The 21,674-nt window shown below is 51.1% G+C and overlaps 7 protein-coding genes across 7 annotated transcripts; 3 read left to right on the forward strand and 4 right to left on the reverse strand.

Moving 5' to 3' along the window:
• Positions 1 to 1,468: 1,468 nt before the first annotated feature.
• Positions 1,469 to 3,902, reverse strand: VE01_00387 (uncharacterized protein). The gene is made up of 3 exons (XM_059463267.1): positions 3,636 to 3,902; positions 2,809 to 2,941; positions 1,469 to 2,763 (listed from the first exon to the last, which is right to left on the reverse strand). The coding sequence occupies exons 1-3, from the start codon at positions 3,699 to 3,701 to the stop codon at positions 1,670 to 1,672; spliced, it is 1,293 nt and encodes a 430-aa protein (XP_059320127.1). The 5' UTR covers positions 3,702 to 3,902; the 3' UTR covers positions 1,469 to 1,669.
• Positions 3,903 to 4,325: 423 nt separating this feature from the next.
• VE01_00388 (uncharacterized protein) lies at positions 4,326 to 7,462 on the reverse strand (the record flags this gene model as incomplete). Its single annotated transcript, XM_018269920.1, has 2 exons — positions 4,326 to 6,727; positions 6,775 to 7,462. The coding sequence occupies 2 exons, from the start codon at positions 7,460 to 7,462 to the stop codon at positions 4,326 to 4,328; spliced, it is 3,090 nt and encodes a 1,029-aa protein (XP_018135213.1).
• Positions 7,463 to 8,690: 1,228 nt separating this feature from the next.
• VE01_00389 (uncharacterized protein) lies at positions 8,691 to 10,292 on the reverse strand (the record flags this gene model as incomplete). Its single annotated transcript, XM_018269921.1, has 2 exons — positions 8,691 to 9,236; positions 9,294 to 10,292. The coding sequence occupies 2 exons, from the start codon at positions 10,290 to 10,292 to the stop codon at positions 8,691 to 8,693; spliced, it is 1,545 nt and encodes a 514-aa protein (XP_018135214.1).
• A 622-nt stretch (positions 10,293 to 10,914) lies between these two features.
• VE01_00390 (uncharacterized protein) lies at positions 10,915 to 14,159 on the forward strand. The gene has a single exon (XM_018269922.2). It carries the CDS (start codon positions 11,189 to 11,191, stop codon positions 13,850 to 13,852), a length of 2,664 nt encoding a protein of 887 aa, XP_018135526.1. The 5' UTR covers positions 10,915 to 11,188; the 3' UTR covers positions 13,853 to 14,159.
• A 545-nt stretch (positions 14,160 to 14,704) lies between these two features.
• Positions 14,705 to 16,187, reverse strand: VE01_00391 (uncharacterized protein). Its single transcript, XM_018269923.2, has one exon. The coding sequence runs from the start codon at positions 15,939 to 15,941 to the stop codon at positions 15,240 to 15,242; it is 702 nt and encodes a 233-aa protein (XP_018135525.1). The 5' UTR covers positions 15,942 to 16,187; the 3' UTR covers positions 14,705 to 15,239.
• Positions 16,188 to 16,240: 53 nt separating this feature from the next.
• VE01_00392 (uncharacterized protein) lies at positions 16,241 to 18,439 on the forward strand. The gene is made up of 2 exons (XM_018269924.2): positions 16,241 to 17,438; positions 17,489 to 18,439. The coding sequence occupies exons 1-2, from the start codon at positions 16,669 to 16,671 to the stop codon at positions 17,997 to 17,999; spliced, it is 1,281 nt and encodes a 426-aa protein (XP_018135528.1). The 5' UTR covers positions 16,241 to 16,668; the 3' UTR covers positions 18,000 to 18,439.
• VE01_00393 (uncharacterized protein) lies at positions 18,440 to 21,595 on the forward strand (the record flags this gene model as incomplete). Its single annotated transcript, XM_059463268.1, has 4 exons — positions 18,440 to 19,089; positions 19,158 to 20,011; positions 20,066 to 20,128; positions 20,281 to 21,595. The coding sequence occupies exons 1-4, from the start codon at positions 19,078 to 19,080 to the stop codon at positions 21,593 to 21,595; spliced, it is 2,244 nt and encodes a 747-aa protein (XP_059320152.1). The 5' UTR covers positions 18,440 to 19,077.
• Positions 21,596 to 21,674: the final 79 nt, after the last annotated feature.

The following is a 21,674-nucleotide window of genomic DNA, read 5'->3' on the forward strand; positions in this document are numbered from 1 at the left end:
TAAGAGGATCTTGCCACCCGCACTAAAGTATGACTCCCGGCCGACGCGCCAAGGCCTTCCCCACCTTCCTTTTTGGCATCACTTCGCCCGTTGTCCCGATACGTTCGCAGCGATAAGCTTCAAAACTTTACCTTCAACACCTGAAGTTCACTTTTCAACCTCGCCTTTCTTCTCCTTCTCTTCTGAATACCCGATCCGCTTCAGTAGTGTCTGCCCTCGAACCCTTCGCGATCCCTAGTGCCTAATTGGGCATATTCTTCGCATGCATCAGTTTCTCTTCAAATCTCGGTTACCATGTTTGATAGGCTAGCGGCTTTGGCATTTCGGGCCACCGCTTCTCAGAGCACACGTAAAAGACCCTTAGAGTCCTATTCTTTCCCCTATATCATATGCCCTATACAAAGAACTGCCGATGAGCAAGTGAAGCAAGCTACCTAGAAAGAACTGCAAGAGACATCGGCAATTGGTCTGTGCCTAATCTCCCATCTCTCTGTAATAATTTTATAAATGTAGCATACAGCGCAGGTGCGTTAGCAATAAAACAAGCACACTATTAGAAGTATATTATAATAAAGTATAGTATAGTATTTAAGTATAGTATTTAATAAAGTTTTTATATAAAGTGCTATTATGTTATAGTAATAAGTCTATTTATATACCCTTTATAGTAAGAAACCTACTATGTCTATTAGTAGTACTATTTATAATGTTAAGTCTTATATACTATTAGAATACCTCCCCTATGTCTATGTGCTTAACTTTAGTAGTACTAGAGAGAGAACGTTATTTAATTTAACTTAGTGTATTCTATTATTTAGATGTTGTCTACTTAAAGTAGCCTTATAACTATACTAGGGTATTACATGCTTCTTTAGAGAGGGTTTTCCATCCTATAGTACTAGGTAAGTCCTTAAAAGTGAATGAAGAGTGTTATAGATAGTAGATTGCAAAATCTAGACATAGTAGGAGCGTGCCTTTTATACCATTTTCAAGCTCGCCCTCGCTTACCCTTGCTCACCCTCGCTCACCCTCACCTTACTCACCTTCGCTAACCTAGGTACTAGATTATCTATGGCCATCTAAAGTCGCGGTGCATCACGTTTATCGCGTCTTAATACAAGACCCACTCCGTGCGTGTCGACGTAGCCGCCATTAGGTAGTTAAGGGGGACAACCAGATTATCGTGAGGCATCAAAAACTTGAGGGCAGCAACGCTCACCTGCTAGTCCAAATGGCACCGTCCTAAGTATTAATCCACTTCAAGCTTGAGATCGGTGGATTAGTAGTTGGGTGGGTGACCACCAGCGAATACCTACTGTTGTAGGTTTTTGCCTTTTTGTCGTCCTCCCCCTCATAGCTAGTTATTCATCCCTATATTCTGTCGTAGGAGAGAGACGTTTAAAGGGGGTATGGTTTGTATTTTGCAGTTTGTATTTTGTAAAGGAACACCTAAGTCAGTGAATATCTAGCTGCACTCCTCTCATAGCTATGTTTGATTATCCCCCTACTCATAGCAATTGTCCGACTACCCATCTCTCATAGCAACAGTCCTCCTACCCTCCTCTCTTAGCACCTATTTAGCCATTATCCTCTCACACAAGTTGTCCACTTACCCCCATCTCACGGCATATACAACCAAAACGGACCGGGACTACCTCTCAGGGGGGGGTTAGCACTTCTCACCCACCAAATATCCGATAGTGTCGTGGCTCACGACGTCCTTGGAGATGCCCTCCTTGACACATCCCAGCTTCGCCCCCGACCAGATATCCTCAACCTGATACGAGGTTCCGTCAAGCTGCGGCACCTCACTCCACTTGATCTCCCTCATCGCCGTCGCGGCCAGAGAATTAAATGCAAGTACCAACACCCCATTGCTGCCCACGCCACTCCAGTACTCCGCCGGGTTCGTAGCGTTGAACGTCCAGTCCACATTGACGCCCCATTTATATGGCATCGCAGGTTTTCCGTAGATGTCATCCTGATTGAAGGCAAGAAGATATTTATTCTTCAAGACCGCCACATTCGCCGCACTCAACTTGTCCAGCGCAGTCCCGATAACAAGCGGACTCTTCATCGCCGCCCACAGTGCAAAGTGACTGCGATTCTCCTCATCCGTCAAGACGCCGTTGCCGACCTCGAGCATGTCAGGGTCGCTGTGGCTCCAGTGATCGTTGTAGTTCATCAGGAACGAGTTCATATTGAGCAGCTGCGTGATGCGCGACCATTGGGGCGTGATGTCGGCGCTCATGCGCCATGTTGGAGCAATTGATGAACCCCAGTTTTGCACACTTGCCCGACCCCACTCACACAGACTGTAGAGAATTGTTCGGTTCTGCGCTTTCAAAGCGTCGCCCATGATGCGGTAGCGCTGGGTGGTGTTGGAAGTGCTCCAGTCATAGCCCTCGGGGGCAGTACGGCTGGTAACGGGGCAGGTCCCGTTGGTTAGGAGGGGAGAACTTCCATCAGGGATACAGCTGGCATATGTGTCTGTCCAGTTAGATGGATAGAAACAGTTGTCATATTTGAGGTAGTCGATGCCCCATTCGGCAAAAGTGGCTGCATCCACTTCCTCGTAGCCGATGGAGGCAGGGTAGCCCTCGCATGTATTGGTGCCCGCCGAGGAGTAGATTCCTATTTTGAGACCGAGGGCATGGATCTTGTCTGCGATGCCACTGATACCATCAGGAAACTTGGTGAGGTCGGGACGAATCCGGTGAGTAGTTTCGTCGCGGCCGTCTTTGATCGACCAGCAATCGTCGACTATGAGGTGTTAGAACTTTCCTGAAGCAAGAATATGAGAATTACTGTTAATATATTCATAACCGGCGTCTTTTAGACCGAGATTAACAACCTCGTTCGCTGCAGTCATGACCTTCGTCGCATCGATATTACACCCAAAGGCGTTCCAGGAGTTCCATCCTAACGTTGGGAGTTTGCCCTGAACACTATTAGCACTCGCCCTCACGGTAAAAGTTACAAGCATTGTTGCATATTGTCCGAACTTATGGCTCGTTCAGCTTGCACAGTTGCTAGAGCAGTAGGCACGTCTGCCAAGAAACCCAGTGTTGCGGGTAAAAGCATGATGTTCTATATACTGCGTGTCTGGATTGCTACTGAGGTGAGTGCTGACTCCAACACGCGCCAACAGTAGCGTAGCCCATCTCTTACATAGAAAACTAGACCCACCACGTCCACGTCGGCGCTCTTGACTGGAACGATGCAGTAGCTCGACCATTGTCATGCATTCAACCCCGGGCATCAAAAGAGGGAAAAACGGAGTATAACACGAGATTTCACAGAAGATCAGCATATCAGCAAGGTTATCCAGCATTGAGTTGGAAGCTCCATTCTCCACTTAAACGCGCCGATCTCAAGATGCGCCTTGAGGGTACGTTGCATGCCACTCAAGGAGCTACCCCACATGCCACATGCCACTTCTTGTTCCGAAGCAGCGGGCGCGCATAAAACTGCGGAGATCTTGCTTAACATAGGAAGGTTGCAGCCACGGCATTTAGTGTTATCAGGAGCCGTGGGTGCCATGACAGAAGGAGAGCGCGTAGCTGGAAGCTAAAGCATGTGTGGGGTATTGAGGTGCCATATGACGCGTTGAGCACAGACTTGAGGTTACTTACGATGGGGTCTTGGATTAGGGACGTGGCAAGGCTTGTTTTGAGCACAACTTGAGCATCGAGATGCATGCTCGCGATCTACGTAGTCGCGGCTGCTCCAGTCGTGGAGAGCCAGCAATGAAGTCCTTGGTTTTCGGGTAGAGAGACGAGAGAGAGAGACGGGGTTTCGGTGCAGAAATTTATTGACGAGTCAAACTATAAACTTGTTATTGCTCTTATATATATTGCTGTATCTGCGAGGGTAAAGTGACCAGATCAGGCTGTGTTTTGGTAAGGAATAGAGTTAGTCAAGACATACGTCGTCGTTCCTTCCTTGTTCGCGGGGTCCGGAGATCCATTTTAGGTTTAGTGCCACATTGAGGAGGGCGGCCGCTCTCATTTTGGAGAGAGACACATTAAGCAAAATCATGATATTCTTCATAGAAAGTGTTTAAATATTGAGAGAGTACGACATGAAAAAAGGGTATCTACATGTGAAGTGAAAATAAAAAACATATTGCGGCGAAGCCGTGTGTTTCATATCAGTCATAATCGTACTCAAATGTCCACCCATCTCCCCCAAACACAAACGCATTGGCGGTCATCCCCCAGATTACACAGACCAACCCGTCCCCTTTCTCCCTCGAGCGCCTCCCGCCTATCCATTACTCCTCATTACCCCCCATTACTCCCATTACTCCCCATTATCCCCCCCTACTCTCCGTTACCCCTATAGTGCCCTACATCGCCGCCTGCATTGAAGTCGGTGTTCGGTAGGTACTGCACATGTTCCAGAATCTGCGACAAATCGGTATCGATATTGCTCAAATCCACATCCCGCGTCGTGAAGGTCATATCGCCCGCCCCCAGTCCCTCCATGCCCAGACCATAGTAGCCAGTTACGCCCCAGCCCTGGTAGGGCATTTCGGTGATGGCGCCAAAGGGCGCCCCATAATCGTACCGCACAGGGCCGTCGTACAGCCCATGCGCCAAGTGCTGCGAGGGCCCTGTAGAAGCCTGGCTGTTCATCGTGTCGTAGGGGTTGGGAGCCATGCTTCTTCCATAGGGATTAGGCGACTGCTTTAGCTCAATGAGCATTGCAGCGTCTCTGTGACTATCGTCGATCATGTTATACTTTTGTGATGGTGGTGCCATGTTTTGCTGCATTGGTATATGCTGCTGCTGCTGTGGTGGAGAATAACCAATATTGTAGGGCGGATACGTAGCGGCTATATTAGTTGGTCTCGTGGATTCTGGGACGCTTGGGCGAATAGGATCATAAAACTTATGATGGGTCTGTCCTGTTGCGGGCGGCGGAGCTGGTGATGCAATGTCGCCAGGTGCTTGCGGAAACATCAAAGTTACGTTCGAGTTGGGAGAGTTCGTCGTTCCTGTCAATGCCCACCAGATAGGCTGATTTGTCCCACCATCCACCGTTGGCGACGCAGACCTTTCGGTCTTTGGGGACATACTCGGAGCCACGGATTTCATACTAGGAGACGGTTGTGCAAACGGAGGCGGAAGAGTTCGTTTCCAATCCTGTACGGGACCTGGGCGAACTTTCGTGCTTTCCATTTCCTCTGACGTGAAGGCCTCTGGGTCTGCAATGCCTATGGCTTTCTGGTCAAGGGCAGTCAATATGTATTTTGTTCCCGCCCAGTATGTTTCCAGTTGCTGAAGGGCTTTATAACAGCATTGGTAATCCTGGCTGGGGTTAGACTGAGGCTTCGCTTTGGTCTGTTTCGTATTGTGGTGCGAAGGTTCGCATTTTATATTAACATTTACAGGTGCTTTGCTGGAAGCTTTCGTATCCCTATGTGGGGTTCCTTCTCTAGAAGCAGGAGATGACGCCTTTTGGATGTTCGTTTCCATGAGGAATGCAGAAGCGGCAAAGTACATGGGCTGACTCGTAAAGGGGTTACCGACGAAGCACTTTGACTCGTTCGTATTTGCGAATGCTAGTATGTCTGCTATTGTCTTCGCCGATGACATACTTAACTTGCGATTGTCATTGGGTAGTAGCTGGGCGATTGCGCTACTCCATAGCTGAGGGCAGTACACAACCATGATGAGTGTATGGTACCAGAAGTGAAGTAGGATAAAGTTGGTTCCTTCGCCGGCCTTGTCATAATGTGAAAAATTTCCCAAATTGAACGCGAGTTTTTTGCCCAGTGATTCTTGCCATGCCGTCACCTCCATTGATATGTCTTCGAGGCCTTGCAATCTCCCTTCTGTCATGTCCTCCGTTCCTTTGATGCCATTCAAAAGATCCGATACTCTACCGTAGAGGTGTATAATCTGGATCAGAGCTGGCAGAGGTGCGGGCCAATCGCTCTTCGGCAGCATCGTGATGACAGGTAGCCCTAACTCAAAGTCTTCTCTCCGCATCGTCGCTGGTCTTCCTAGTCCAGATGAGATGAACCTGTCAAGTGTGAAAATGGCCCAAAGAGTGTCAATGCGTTCCTGCTCGGATGCCTTTTGCTCGATATCTGCGTCTGGGTGACCATCAGACTGGCGCTGGTTGAAGTCATTGTGGATTGGAGAATAATTAGGCAGTCGGCTGCCTTGGATGCGGATCCCATCTAATTTTTCTAGTCCAAGGTCAGATGCCATACGTATTGCACATCCAGTGTACATCCACAAGGCGCTATCCTTGTTGTCGCCAAAAGCCTCGTACGCGAGCAGTAGACACGCTTGCAAAGCTTCCACTGTGGGGCATAAGAAGGTGTCTGTGACGACGGCTTTAGCACGCTGCGCAAATGCTTGGCCATATTCTGACTTGAGGCGTTTTGGGCCAAAAGAGCCAACTAGCTGTGAGTCTTCCGAGAACCGTGCAGATAGAGAGCATATCGCATCAACGAGTATTGGCGCTAAGTGCTTATCATCCATCATTCGTAGCACCTTATCTTTGCGTAGAAATGGAAAGTTGCATCCGAGATGTACAAAAAAGATCTTGACGAGGTGCTTTATCAATGATGGAACTGGCTCTGAATTGCTAATGTCATATAATGGCAGCCCAAGATCGTTCCGTGGCTCTCCAATAGACATTGAGGAGCGACGTGGATTTGGGAATTTTTGGTCTCCTCCAGGGCTATAAGAGTTTGATAGTGGCGAAGCTATTATGATTAGTATATACGAGGTTGGTAATGGGCAAGGTACTAACCAGACGACAGCGACGTAGGACCTATTTTACGGCCAGGATGACCAACAGACACTACCATCTGTTTAAATCCCCGCACGATGGCCGTTGGGCCGAACCAACGGAAATATGGGACTCGGCGATTCAGGGTCTGGGAGCTTTGGCCATCGTCAGTGTATGCTGTATTGTCACCAGCGGCACCTGGTGACTGGCCGCCATAGCCAACTGATTCCTCGGAAATCCGATGTTCTTCGGAGAGGACTCTATGAAGCTTCGTATCAACTCGCCGGGCCGTGGGGGAAGGAAGCTTCGGCTTGATGTCTTCGTGTATGATGTCCTCTTCGTCGTCGTCGGCATCGTCGACAGCGAATTTTTTGCTATCCGGGTTCTTTCCTCCACCCGGGTTCAATGGAGCTTCATATCCCAAGCATGCGTGCCGGTTTTCTTTGCACGTCGAGCATTCTGGGCGCTTTCCGTCGCATCGTATCTTTCGCTTGCGACACGTCTGGCATCTACGTGTAACATATACATTAGCACAGTTCCTTTCCAAAGCACGAAAGACGTCGAGGGTTGTACGATGTAAGAAGGCGAATGAAGAAGACCAAGTGAAGGCAACATACGCGGCATCGACCCTCCTCCTCTTCGCCGGTGGGCGACCCTCGTTGTTCACGAATCGAATCTGCTTCGGAGTTGGGAGCACCACGGTCGACATCTTACCGGCGCCTCTGCCAGCGGACCACAAGCTCATTCTTCATGAGGAGCCAGGGAGAGAGCTGGATAAACTTGCAGGGCTGAGCGTGAGCGGGGCAGAGTCGCATCTCATCTCCAGTTGCACGTTTCTATGGTCATGTTATGCTGACACGACAGATCCGGCGGCTGTCCGTGTCGAATCTGAGGGTGGTTGGAAGGTGGAAGGGAAGCCTGGAAAGGCTGGGATAAGATCGCTTGTCGCAAGCAAGAGCAAGTGTAAAGTCAGCAGCAGTCTGGAGCTGTGTTGGCGCAGTGCATGGTAGATTTGGGGTAGATTGGGTAGATTGGTAGATTAGAAAGCCACAGTGTGGTAGCGTTACTTTGGTAGTGGGCGGGCGGACAGACGGGAGCGGAGCGGGGGGAACTAACACTGAGCTCCAAGTGGGGATCAGTGGACACGACAAGTCCCCTCCCCCATAAGCGCTAGGGGACTACGGAGACGAGCTTAAATACATTGTCTCGAGAGCCACGTCTTCAAAACATTCCGTCCACTAAAACTTTCTCAACTTAGCGCCACGACTCCTACCACATCAACACAACAACAACAAGGTGAGGCTTCGGAAACTCAGAGAGGTCCGAAGGGAAGTACTGTACAGTTCTATCTGTACCTTCATCGCCCCGGAGATCCCATCCATCTGTGCCTCCTCCAACCAAATTCACGGCCCTTTAAATAGTGCAGCGCATATCGTGCTATTCCCTCCAGGATCATTATATGAGGGATGCAGCCACGTCCCAGAATGGACTCTCTCCTAGTGGGCCAGACGACGTTTGTTTGCCATGGTCATGATGTTTTAACTGCCGAACAAAACTGCCTGTGTTCCTTTGGATCTGATCACCGTGGCGTCCTTCGATGATTGACAGTGACTTTGACGGGTGACTAGCTAGTACTCTAGCCGCTGCTTGACTGTGATAGTGGACAGTAGTGGATGATCACAGTTGGGGGAATTGTTTGTCTCAGATATCAAGCCACGAACCCTGCATCTCTGGCGGAGACTAAGGAGAGATGTGCGAGGGAGGGTAAGCTCGATGATTGAAAATAGCGCTCTTTCCTCAACTATGGGCCTATTAAATGAATTTGCACAACCGGGACCAACATCACACCCCTGTCCTTGGGAAGCCTCATCACTGTGTGCAGTCCAGTATTGCACAAGTACAGTACCGAATACCTCTCTTGTCGTGCCTTGATTCCTTCAGTTTTCATAGATATTCGCGTCAAACTCGCGGAACCTGTCTCGTCCTTCGGCGTCTTTGTTAACCCAGACGCTAACACTGGTACCCGGGCAAACAAAGTTGCCACAGCCGTCATCCTCAATGACCACTTCTCTGTCTGACCATCCAAGCACATCGGTCCAGACTTCGCCTGCATGCATTTCTCCAACATGCATCCGCTTCTCACCGGGCCCCGCATTGCTGAGGACCGTCGCGCAGCCGAACCGCCTATCCCATGTACCATATCGTACCCATCCTATGCATGTTGGGAAGTCGAAGTAGTCCTGTTGCAACCCGTAGGCATACAGCTTGCGGGCCAACGTGAGGGCCGATAGAGCCCCCCCGCAGGACGGCGGAAATGTTTGCTTGTCCCCGGCCGGGTCCATGCCGTAGAGATCGCCCCAGAAGACGCAAGGGTACCCGTCGTATCGAAGCAAGATGAGGGAGTACGCAAGGGGCTTAAAGAATGGCTCGATGGCGGCTTCTAAGGCTTGATAAGGTTGGGTGTCGTGATTCATCACAAGCGTCTACTCGAGTAAGTAGCTGTTTGTTTTGTCATAGTTCGTGATGATTGGAGTACTTACCACAGCGTTGATTGGCTCTTTTTGCACCAATGATCCGTCGAACACTTTTCTCAAGTCGGCTTCTGGAGTCTTGCTCATCTCCGAGAAATTGTGTACGAGGGGCGCATCAAACAGCGAGAATTTCGTCCCCATTCGCAGAAGATATTCACTCATATCATCCAAGCTGTCCTTCCAGAACTCCCCCACAAAAAACCAACCATCTCCTCTAACCTCGTCCATCTTTATAATAAACTCTCGTAGAAAGTCTTCACTGAAGTGCTTCACAGCGTCGAAGCGAATACCGGAGATATCGACTTCCTTGCTCAACCACTTACCCCAGTTTATCACGTCTTCTCTCACTTCCGGGTGGTCGTAGTCGAGGTCAGCGAACATTAGGTAGTCATAGTTTCCCCTCTCATCATCGACGCTCTCCGCCCAATCCTTGGTGTCGTCGCCGAGAATCTTATAAATGGCCGTCTTCTTGGTCTTCGCGTCATAATCAATTCCGCTAAAGTGATACCAATGATACTTCTGGGCGCTGTACTTTTCGCCACGGCCAAGAAAATCAAACCCAACCCAAGCGTCGATTTCATAGGGCTCTGAGACTTTTTGGGTGCGGTCCTCGTTATCGACCTCCTCTGCACGGCACATCTCCTTATGATCGGCAGCTGCCTTATGGTTGAGCACCGCATCCCAATAAATGCCAGCGCCTACCTCCTTGGCCTTAGCCGTCAGGGATAGTAGCTCTTCTTTTGTGCCCCACTTTGTGCTTTTGCCTCCCTTCTGGTCGAATTCGCCTAGGTCATACAGGTCGTAGATGTCGTAGCCATTTCCACTCGGAGAGGACGCCTTGCATCCGGGAGGGATCCAGAAGTTGTCGATGCCAAAAGCCTTAAGCTGGGGCAACTGGGACTCGATGCGCTTCCAGTGCTTCTGGTCATCGGGGACGTACCACTCGAAGGCTTGCATCATGGTCATGTTCTCAGGTGTGGGCGCCTGTTCGCCATTGTCTCCTCCCATCTGTATGGGTTGTTTGTTAGCTATTGTGAGGTGTAATTGCAGCTGTCTCTACTATACAAGAACAGCAGGGGAATTTGCATACCGTGAATATGTGAGGCTCAGAAACTGAGTGGTGGCGAGGTGACGGGTAGGTTAGATGCCAGGAATGATTTTCAAGGAGGACAGAAACAGAAATAGGAAAAAAACTGTAGATAAATATAGCAAAAAACCCCTGGGAAGAACGTGATCTGTTCTGAATGCTTATAGGGCCTCTCCTGCCTTGATTTATCTCAAAATTACTATTCCCCTGGTGGAAGGGACTTCTAGACCGCAACCAAGTATGGCAAATGACGTATTGCTAGAAAAGCACTCGTAGGACACCAGGCACAGGATTAGATAAGGCAATTAATGCCCCTTATTTGTAGTCATAGAAGGTGCGTGAATAACTGCATGATATATTCCCATCCAAATGTCTACTATTCACAAATTCCGATCTTAAAAATGAGATATCTCTGTTCAGAGGCTCATAGGCATTTTTTGGAAATGCAGGTTCTGGACCCTTGGACTGGAATAACGCACGGACCTATCGAGAACCCTGTTTGATAACCAGAACGTGGTGACAGTCCAATGGGGTGCACGGACAATTTTGGTTGCTGTGCCATCCTGTCGGCATGTCAACAAATGTCCCCCATCCCCGGATGCAATCTTCGTTGACATGGAGGCCACATTTATTGAATCTCTGATCACAATTTTTCCTCCCTTTGACACGAATACACGATTATATATGATTGCAATATCCTGAAATCTTTCTCGCGAACTCCATATTGTATTTGCCATCTGCAAGTGGGGTTGCTACACCCTCAGAGACTCACATTCCAACGGTTGTTCCACCAGCAATTTTGCTGTAACCATCAGCAATGGCAAAGCCTACACCTTCCGACGACGACTTTGGAATCCATGTCGACGGCTCCTGTCTCACCGATTCGACAGACCTGCACGCATCTCCAAAGAGGAATGTCTCCGACCAAACAGTTATCCACCACGACGAAGTCCACGAGAAGACCGAACAGGACGAGCATACAGAAGCACTCATCCATGCCGCTGCACGAGCAATTATTACGAGCATCGAGCAAGATGCATATGACAAACATGCTGGTTCTGTCATAAGCGACCTGAGCTACAGTGGCGTCGATGGATCGGATAACTGCTATACTGAAGGATCGAATTTAACATATGGAGAGGAGGCGGAGATGAGCTACGGAGAGGGAACCGAGATGAGCTATGAGGGCGACCAGGAAAATTCATACAATGAAGACATTCATGGCGACCCCTACGATGGCTCTGGTAGCTCACACCATGAAGACGACGTCTTCAGCCACGGCAGGAGAAGCTCCGGCGGGAGTCTCAATTCAAGTGACGAACAAAACACAGATGAAGAGAGGCGGTACCAGCTTACAAAGTCCGACAACAAAGCCGCACAAGCGGAGAACAGATTCGTGCAGCATGATGAACAGGAGAAGGAGTTGGACAATGAAATGAACAACATACCTGAAACAATATCTCGAATTCCCAGCATGGCCTCAAACGCCTACTCTATGCTACCGGAGCCGCTATCTTTCTCCTCCGTAACTTCGCCTCACACGCCCAGCAAAGTCCTCAACCGCCCTCCTTTCAGGACCCCAAGCTCAGTACGGGCAATGCAAATGTCCAGCCCGACACCCTCAGTCTTTTCCGGCTCACCGACGTCACGCAAGAGGGTGAATAGCTCGCGCATATCCACGCCAAACAGACTCCAGTCTTCGCTCACGAAGCACAGGACTCCCACCAAATTTAAAGCAAAGGAAGAGCATCCCTTAGTTCTCTTACACGTCACTGTCCTCCCATTACACTGGCAGCATGCCCAGATAATGGACACAGCGCCACCAGACGTGCTATCGAAAGACCTTCTAGCTGTGCGAGAGAGCTGGAAGCTGCTCCAAGACAAACTTGGCGATACCGTGTTTGAACGGGGCGTCCTACTTCCCCACCCTCAAGATTCATATGAGACTCTCGAAGAGAGACTCTGCGCTGCACTGGAGCTTCCCATGCGTCCCCGTGCCAAGATCCTCGCTTGCGGACACTACGTCGGGCCCTCCACATCCTTCTCTGACAGCGAGCTGTCCTCGTCTGACTCTTCTGATTCCGAGGATCTGGACTCGGAAGTGTCCACCAAGTCTCTGTGGTGCGACATCTGCTGCCGCGATGTCCGTTTCGGGAAGTTCGATTCAATGCCAGGGAGGCAGAAGAAGAGCTTCAAGGTCAAGCTGTTTGCGTCGAATGGGCTTATGGGAGCTGGTGCCTGGGCAGCGTGTTGGAGGGAAATGGAGAGGGTGGATGTGGAGATTACGCCGTGGGTTGAGGCCGCTGCCGCGAAGGAGATCAATGAGTTGACAGAAACGGTCATGGCGCATCAAGCCTCTGACGAGGGACATTTTGAAGAGGTTCACCACAGTATTATGGAGGAGCCGGTGCCTTCTGTTAAGATTGAAGCTCCAGAGGAGGAAAGCCATGCCGACTTTGCCGACATTGCGAGGAGTGAAAGGGACGCGATGCGATTGAGAGAAATATATGGTGAACAACCATCTCAAGCACCAGAGCAAGGTCCCCACCCTCAACAACATGATCCTCACCCGCAGCACGATCCCCATCCTCAGCACGAAAGTCCTTCAAGCAGACGCCCAACTGCTCGACATCAGCAGGACGAATCCTTCGTCACTCTCCTTGTGGCTGCCGCCAAAGTGCTCGTGCAAGACAAGAAGAACGTCATGATTTTCCTTCTCAGTCTAGTCGTCCTGCTGCTTGCCGTTAGGCCTGGAGGAGCACCACCGGTAAACAGCTTTCAGATGCAGGAGCTGGCAATGCAGAGGTTTGAGCAGGAGGCGGCGGCTCGCATGGCTGCTAATGTTGTGCAGCCGGTCGTGCAGATGGTTGCAAAGGTGGAACAACAGGAAATACACGCCCTAGAGCAGGCTCCGGTGCAAGTCGTGGCTCGGGCTGAAGTTGTGGAGGAGAAGAGGCAGGTTCCTGTTCAGGTTCCCGTTCAGGTCCCCGTTCAGGTCCCTGTGCAGGAGGCGGCATACATTGAGGTTGAAGAAGCGGAGCCTGAGGTCCCTGCCCCAGCAGCTGTTCCAGAACAACAAGCTGTCGACGCGGTGCCGGAAATCGAGGAAGAAGCGGTCGTTGAAGTGGCAGAACCGGTACAGGAGGAGCCTTTGGCCTCTTCAATTGCTGAAGAAACTGAAGAATCCGGCCCTACCCCTCAGGTAGAGGCAACTGAGGAAGCTTCTACTTCTACAGAAGCTTTGGAGGACGCAGTGGACTCTGAGCCTGCTATCGAAGCTGAGGCTGTCGAGGCAGTTGAAGAAGCCGAGCCTTCCTCAGCTGCCTCAGTGGAAGCTGTGGAGTCCATCGAGCCTGTCGTCGAGGTCGAAGCAGTTGAGACTGAGCCAGCTGAGGTCGAACCAGCCGAGTCGGAACCTGTACTATCAGAAACTGAGACTGTCCAGCCCGTTGCCGAAGCTGTCGAGGAGCCTCAAGAATGAGTGCTAGGAGACGAAATGGGGATTAAAGTTTATTATTTGTGTTGAAACTGGGTATCATTTGATAGTGAGCGAGCTAGCGAGCGGGCGATTTGAAGGATTGGATTTGGCTTTTATGTTTACGATGTTAAGAAGGCAGCGAGTTTGGGTACTAGGTTGTTGTCTCGTTCCCGCAAAGGTCGGGGGTGAAAGTCAGTATAAGGAGGGAGGAGTGGATGGGATGAAGATATATGTGAAGGGGATTGGACTTGAGATGCCTGTTAGGGCTTTAGTAGAATAGTCATATTCGAATCTATACTCTAACATGAGACCATACTGTGCCACTTATTTGATTGACATGTCTTTAATTTTCAGCTCTATATATGGCAGGAACGTTTATCAAGCAACGGCTCAGTCGCAGCTTCCTTAGGAATTTGAAGCCTTAAATATGGAATGAACGATTATCAAGCAGATCCAGACGCAGCTTCCCAGCACTCTCAAGTCTTATATATGGCAAGAACGATTACCAAGCAAAGACTCAGCCGTAGCTTCCTTGAAACTTTCAGACTTTATATGATGTTATATATAGCAAGAACGACTACCAAGCAAACTCAGTCGCGGCTTCCTTGAGACTTTTAGGCCTTATATAGGGAAAGAACGATTACCAAATAGACTCAATCGCAGCTTCCTCAGGACTTTAAAGCTTCATATATGGAAGGAACGATTACCAAGCAAACCCAGTCGCAGCTTCCCTAAAAATTATATCTTTATATATGGAAGGAACGATTGTCAAGCAGACTCAATCGCAGCTTCCTCAGAACTTCCGAGTCTTATATACGGAAGGAATGATTATCAAGCAAACTCAGTCGCAGCTTCCCCAGGTCTTATATTTTAATATACGGAAGGAACCATTACCAAGCAAAACCTCAATCGCAGCTTCCTTAGAACGTTGAAGCCTACTATAGGGAAGGAACGACTATTAAGCAAGACCACAGTCGCACCTTGCTTGGAGAATGGGCTTCAATTCGTTAAATTCGCAAACCGATCGCTTCAGGTCACATGATGCTAATGATACACAGTGTGAAGTCCATGGTATATGTATTGACTTGTATATTGTGATTGTCATGTAGTTCTGGGTTCAGTCGGACTTCCTACTCTATGGCCAACCGGCTTTCTGCCTCCAGATAGTCTAGCAGTAGCCAAAGCCTTGAAATTTCAACCACAGAAACCATTCAGCCAGTAGCCTAGGTTCCAAATGCCCTTCCTCTAGCCCCGTTGTTGGTGACTGGGCCTCATCACCAAGGCAGATCGCGTCGTCCTTGGATCGACTCTGTACGTTCTGAACGTACACACAACAGCAGCGGTACCACTGTCGATAGAATTGCGTTTGTAACATCTCCTCGTACGCCATTCACCTCACACCACGAGCCCTGCCTCTCGTACTCGCAACACCTCCCCTCCCAATACCCGACCCCCTTTGCGACGCCGTCCTCCCAAGCCCGGACGCCGGCCTCTGACCCCCCACCGACGACCCCGTCACACTCCCTCTCAACCCCCTCCCCCTCCCCCTCGTAACTCTCCCCCTCGTCGTCCCCCCCGCCAACCTAACCCTCTCCTCCTCCTCCGCCTTCGCCCTGGCCTCCTCCCTCCGTCTCGCCTCCTCCGCCGCCCTCCTCTCCGCCGCCTGCGCCCTCATCACAACCTCATTCTCCGCATCCACCAGATCCTGACTCGCGCCCTTCCAATTCGGATCCAGCAGCAGCCGTTGATTATGTTCCGTCTGTCCCAGCATGCGCGTCCATGTATTCAGCAGCGTCGACGCAGATGTCACGGTCGTGGACACGGTGCCCATGCTCCCCCGCGCACTCTCGAGCGACGCGATCACACCCTCGATCGCGGCATTTGTGTCTTGTAACGAGGCGAGCTCGCGCTGCAAGGTCGCTGTGCGTGCGGCTTCGGCGTCGTAGCGGGATTCGCGGGGGGCTTCTGTTGTAGCTGCTGCCGCGGCGGCGGGTTTGGAGTAGGAGGAGGCGCGGGGGGAGCGTGAGGGCGACGCGAAGAGGTCTTCCTCTGTGTCGGAGATGTCGAGCTTCTCGGGGGCGGGAGGTGCCATTGTGTTTTTTCGTCGATTGATGTGGGTTGGAGGGGTAATGATGGTACTTGTATACAACTTTGACGCGTGTATTTATGGAATCTGATCTGTTTGACGCGTCGTGGGGATTGGGGAACTGGACCCGTCTTCAGCCCTGTTGACCGTTGTGTACCGCTGTGGTGGAGAGGGGGGGCGTACTTTAGGTGTACGCACGGGCCTTGTTCAGCCTCCTCTATTTGGTCGCTTAGTGGGGAATTTCAATGTCCCAGCCTCCTCATTGTGTGTAGTTGGGACAACCACATCCCCAAACCCCCATCCCCCCCATTTATACACAACATCACCACATAACTTTTGCGCAAATCCACCATAATACATAAACAATGCTAAGGACTCTTTATTGTTCGACTATTATTGGAAGTTATTGAATCTATTCTTCTGATATCCTATTGCGCCAGCTCAATTATTGGGTTCTGCGTAATTAGCGACACACTACTACCAACCAAAACAACACACGACCAAAGCTCAATTCTCTGTAACTCTGTTTGAGGCTTCAACTTTGCGACCACAACAAACCCCCAACCACAACTCCTACAACTAAGAAATCAATTGCAACCCTCTTATATATACAGCTGCTTTGTTTCTGCTGGACAGATTGGCTATTTACTCAGTCTCCGTGCTGGCCACAGAATTGCCAGAAGGCGAACGCGAACAAACCTACAAACCACAAACGAAGCCTTTGTTTGTCAACATGGCAGGCGCGGCGGCTACAACTCCTCCTCCCACTTCGCGGGTTAGGATTCCTCCAACACCGCGACTCGGATTAGAAGACGACTACCAACCTTACGCGCGAAGGAAGTCAACTCGCGTCGCATCGCAACGTGAGAGCTCGGCACAGACACCGCCTCCAGCTTCCAACCACAACCTTCGTTCCGCAAACTCCTCTCCTCAGTCATCATCTAAGCGCACCGCTTCTGGGTCTTCCAACATTACACCTCCCTCCACCATTTCACGCAAGCGAGCAAACAAACCCACACTTCTGGGCGAAGACCAAGTTTCCTCCCAAACAACAAGAGGTGCCAGTTCTCCCCAGGGCTTCTACTCCTCCATCGGCACAAGGAACGGGATGCTTCCAACTCCAGCAAAGACGCCGCAGAAGCGCGCAGAAACCAAAACCTCAACGATCACATCGATCGCCAGAAACCTCTTCCCAGTCCGCCACGAAACTGTTGAGCAAGCGATGCCATCTCCCAAGAGGCGCGGCAAGAAGTACAAAGGGTTTTCCCTTGACGGATATGGCGAAGATGAGGATGAATCGATTGCCATCTTTACGGATTCCAAGGAACGCCTTCCAGAGGTTGACGAGAGCCTGGGCAACCCTTTCTATGGACCGGAAGTGGTCAGAGCTGATGACCTATCGAAACGTGGAAGCAAGCGCAGAAGAAACCCACCACGCGAGTCCAACGGCGCTGAGGAAGAGGCTCAAGACGAAGAGCGCAAAGATGGCCTCGTATATGTATTGTGAGTAGATCGATCTAAAATTCACTGAAGTCCCACTAACACACCTTTAGCCGTGGCAAGAAAATCTTCCGCAGATTCAGCGACCTGGATGAGACAGGATCGCGTCCTTCTGCTGCCGATGAAGTTGAGGATGAGATTGATGTTACCGTTCCCTCCAGACTTCGTGGTCCTCTTACTCGATCTTCCATGAAGCCTCGTCTTCTGTTCCCCACCCAAAAGCAACTCGATGAGAGGAACAGCCAGTACAGCGAAGCTGATGAGGAAGCCGACACCGACATCGAGGAGGACAACGAAGTCACTACTCCATCCCTTCACACAGAGAAGGTCGCAACTCCACGTGCTCCAAGATTTGCACCTGTCTCGCCGCCAAGCACCGTGGCTCGAACGACTCGCTCCAAGAAGTTGTCCTCAGACGATGACATGGCCGGGGCAAGCTTTTCCAGCTTGGGATCTGCATCTCCATTTGAGAGCTGGCAGCGCACCAAACCCAAGGGCCAAAAGAGGGGCAGTGACGCCGTGTCCGCTTTCGACACCGGAAATCACAAGCGTGTCCGTGGCTAAATCTTTCTTTGCAAGGCCTGGATCTATCTGCATGCAATAAGGCAGCTTTTTTTGTATCCAGGTTCAAGCCTTGGCCGCATTTCCGAGCCGGCTCTTCTTTTATCGCGCAGTCATCACTGGCGCTTGGACATGATGTCCTTTTTTTCCTGTTTGTATAACGACGATGCATTGACCGCGACTCTCTTTTTCAACTAATACCAACCTGATACATCACGGCACGACACTCATGGCTTTACACACAATGGCGCAACGAAATCTTTTCTGGTCTGGGATGCATTAGGCAGGGCACATGGGGTGGGAATACATGGGGGTGAGAATATGAAGTAGGACGAGTCAATAGGGGTTCAATGTAGCATGGACTGGGGGGAAAGAAGCCAGATGATGGTTACTGGTTGATGGATAATGTAGACTAGAATGACTGCGCCAATAAAAGAGCGAATTCATATATGAGTGGTCCTTGAATATCCCTTAGTGATGATACCCGCCACTAAAATTACCCTCCTGATATTGTCGTACGTGTGTTTCTTACTACTAAGATCGAGGTTGGAACATACAAAAGATTCGAAATCGACCTCAAATTCACATTCATCTCGTACGGTCATGATATTCCAGCATAGTTCACGCAGGATATGAACCGGGTCGTCACATGCTGTGATATGTCAGTCTGGTCGGCATCCTTGGTCTGGGTACTGCTGGGCTGCTTGGTGCTTGGCTACCGCAACAACTGCCCAATGTCAGCGCTGCGATGTCAGTAATCCAAGCCCTATTCCAATGAGGAAAAGCAAGATATTTTGCCCTTACCGGAAGCTATGGCTTGGTTTCTTTCCCAGCGGCTTTTGAGACGCCAGTTGAATGATGGCATCTCCCACGTGATTGTTGGCGCCAAGCAGTTTTGAGAAAAAGGTTCCGACAAGGGTCTTTCGCTAGTCTATACCCGCCACTGGTCCCTGGATGCCGTGATAGAGCGACTCAGGAACTCAACCATCCGTACAAAATTTGCAACACAAAATATACTCGAAAGCTTCTCTATTTTGCCGGACCAAATAGCTTATCCTCAAGGAACCCAGAATCCGCAAATATGCATATCCTAGTAGGTTTCCCCCCCTTCCAATTCTTCTCATCCATTACCGAGTGAGGGGTCGCTGATAACCCCGCCAGGTAGTCAACGACGACGGACCCCCCAGCAACCAAAGCTCCCCCTACGTCCACTCCCTCGTCAACAACCTCGTCGAAGCCGGCCATGTCGTCTCCGTCATCCTCCCCCGCGAACAGCGCAGCTGGATCGGCAAAGCGCACATCATCGGCCAGACCGTGAAGCCGACGTATTTCCGCCCCGGCACCCTCCACGAAGACGACGGCGTGACTTCGAAGCGCCCCTCGCCCGCAGGCGACGACTGGGTCCTCGTCGATGGCACACCCGCGAGTTGCGTCCAGATCGGTCTGTACTACTTCTTCCAGGAGCGCGGGCCAGTGGACCTCGTTCTCAGCGGGCCGAACTACGGACGTAATACTACAGCGTGCTTTGCGTTGAGCTCGGGGACGCTGGGAGGAGCGCTTGAGGCGGCGGTTTGTAAGCGGAAGGCGATTGCGCTGAGTTATGCGTTCCTGACAAGGGAGCACGACCCGAAGATTATTGCGGGTGCGTCGAGGTTGAGCGTTAAGATCGTGGAGCACCTCGTGGCAAACTGGGATGCGAATACCGATGTGTATACGGTGAATGTGCCGCTTGTGCCGGATGTGGAGAACAAGAAGATCTTCTGGACGGAGATGCTGCAGAATTACTGGGGGCCGGGTAGCTGCTTTGAGGCTGTTGAAGATACCGAGGATGCGGGTGAGGAGGAGCACAGGATTAGGGAAGGAGAGGCCGAGCAGAAGGATGGTGATGCGAAGGCGCCGATACCGCATCAGCATAGGAACTTCAAATGGTCACCGAGGTTTACGGACGTCTACAAGAGTGTGGAGGATGCGCCACCTGGAAATGACGGGTGGGTAGTCAAGGAGGGATTCACGAGGTAAGTCTTAACCCATTCCCCGACCTTTGAATTCTATATCTGACAAAATCACAGCGTGACACCACTGAAAGCAAACTTCATGCACGCGACGGGCAAGCAACAAGGCGAGATTACGTTGTGAGTACGATGGCATTACTTAGCGGGCTGAAATGGGAAAAGGCATAGAGCATTAGACCTCGTGTTAGACCAATATAAGCAGATTTTGATTCCCTTTGCAATTGCTTTCTCCCTCGCGCGCTTTACATTGACTTCTGTTTTTCTCCGCTCAGAACATCCGAAAATCCAGACCCAGTCTCACTACCACAGAGCATGCAAGATCTCTCCCTCGCCGCCCCTGCAGCGGGCATCAAGCATTTCAACGCCCTCATCGACTACGGCGACACCTACGTGCAACCCCTCATTCTTGCGGCTCTCTCGAAACTCCTACCAAAAGACTCATACACCCTCATTACGCCAGACTCCATCCCTACCAACTCCACGTCTCCCACCCTCCACATCCAGCAATACGAAGAACTCCCCTTCGACACCCTCCTCTCCCAACCCACCACCACCCTCGCAAACGCCTACATCATCCGCAAAGCCCTAATCCGGAAACACTACCTCTCCGCCACCGCGCACGCCTGGGGCACCAAGAACCCCTCCACCGCGCTCGCAAAACACATCACCCCCACCGTGCACTTCGAAGTCGACTACGCCGAGTTCCTCGACGACGCGCTCGTCGAATGCTTCGAACTCCACGAGATGTTCGCGCGTAACGCCGACAAAAAAGAGAGCGAGCGGGAATGGTGGATCCTCAAACCCGGCATGTCCGATCGCGGCCAAGGAATCCGCCTCTTCGACTCAGAAGAGACCCTCCAAGGCATCTTCGACGAGTGGGAAGCTGAGCGTCCCGACTCCGATGACGAGGAGGAGGATGATGAGGACGCGAATATGCATGATGGGGGGGATTACATCATGACCTCCCAACTCCGCCACTTCATCACGCAGCCGTACATTCACCCCCCTCTCCTCCTCCAAGACAACCCCCATAAATTCCATATCCGCACTTACGTCCTCGCCGTTGGCGCACTGACAGTCTACGTCTACCGCCCCATGCTCGCTCTCTTCGCCGGAACCCCCTATACCGCCCCCGCCGCCCAGCCCGACCTGCGTGCACACCTGACCAACACCTGTCTCCAAGACGGATCGCGCGACGGGTCCGTAGCCGCGTTCTGGGAGCTTGGTGCTAGTCAGCCCGGGTTGCCTGTTACATGGCAGGAAGATGTCTTCGCGCAGATCTGCGAGGTGACGGGGGAGTTGTTTGAGGGGGCTGCGAGGACGATGGGGACGCATTTTCAGGCGCTGCCGAATGCGTTTGAGGTCTTTGGAGTGGATTTTGTGGTTGATAAGAAGGGGGAAGTGTGGTTGTTGGAGGTTAATGCGTTTCCGGATTTTGGGCAGACGGGGGAGGCGCATGCGGATGTGGTGGAGGGGTTGTGGGAGGGGGTGGTGGATGTGGCGGTTAAGCCGTTTTTTGGGGGGGTGCCGAAGGGGGGGGAGGGGGGAATGGTGGAGGTTAGGAAGATTGATTTGGGAAGGCGGTAGGGGGGGTTGGATCTGTTGAGGCGTTGTGGTATGTTTTTGGATATATTTAAAGCTGGATAGGGCGTAATAATTGGATTTA

Source organism: Pseudogymnoascus verrucosus, assembly GCF_001662655.1.
Source record: "Pseudogymnoascus verrucosus strain UAMH 10579 unplaced genomic scaffold scaffold_1, whole genome shotgun sequence".
In the NCBI taxonomy this organism is placed as follows: Eukaryota; Fungi; Ascomycota; class Leotiomycetes; order Thelebolales; family Thelebolaceae; genus Pseudogymnoascus; species Pseudogymnoascus verrucosus.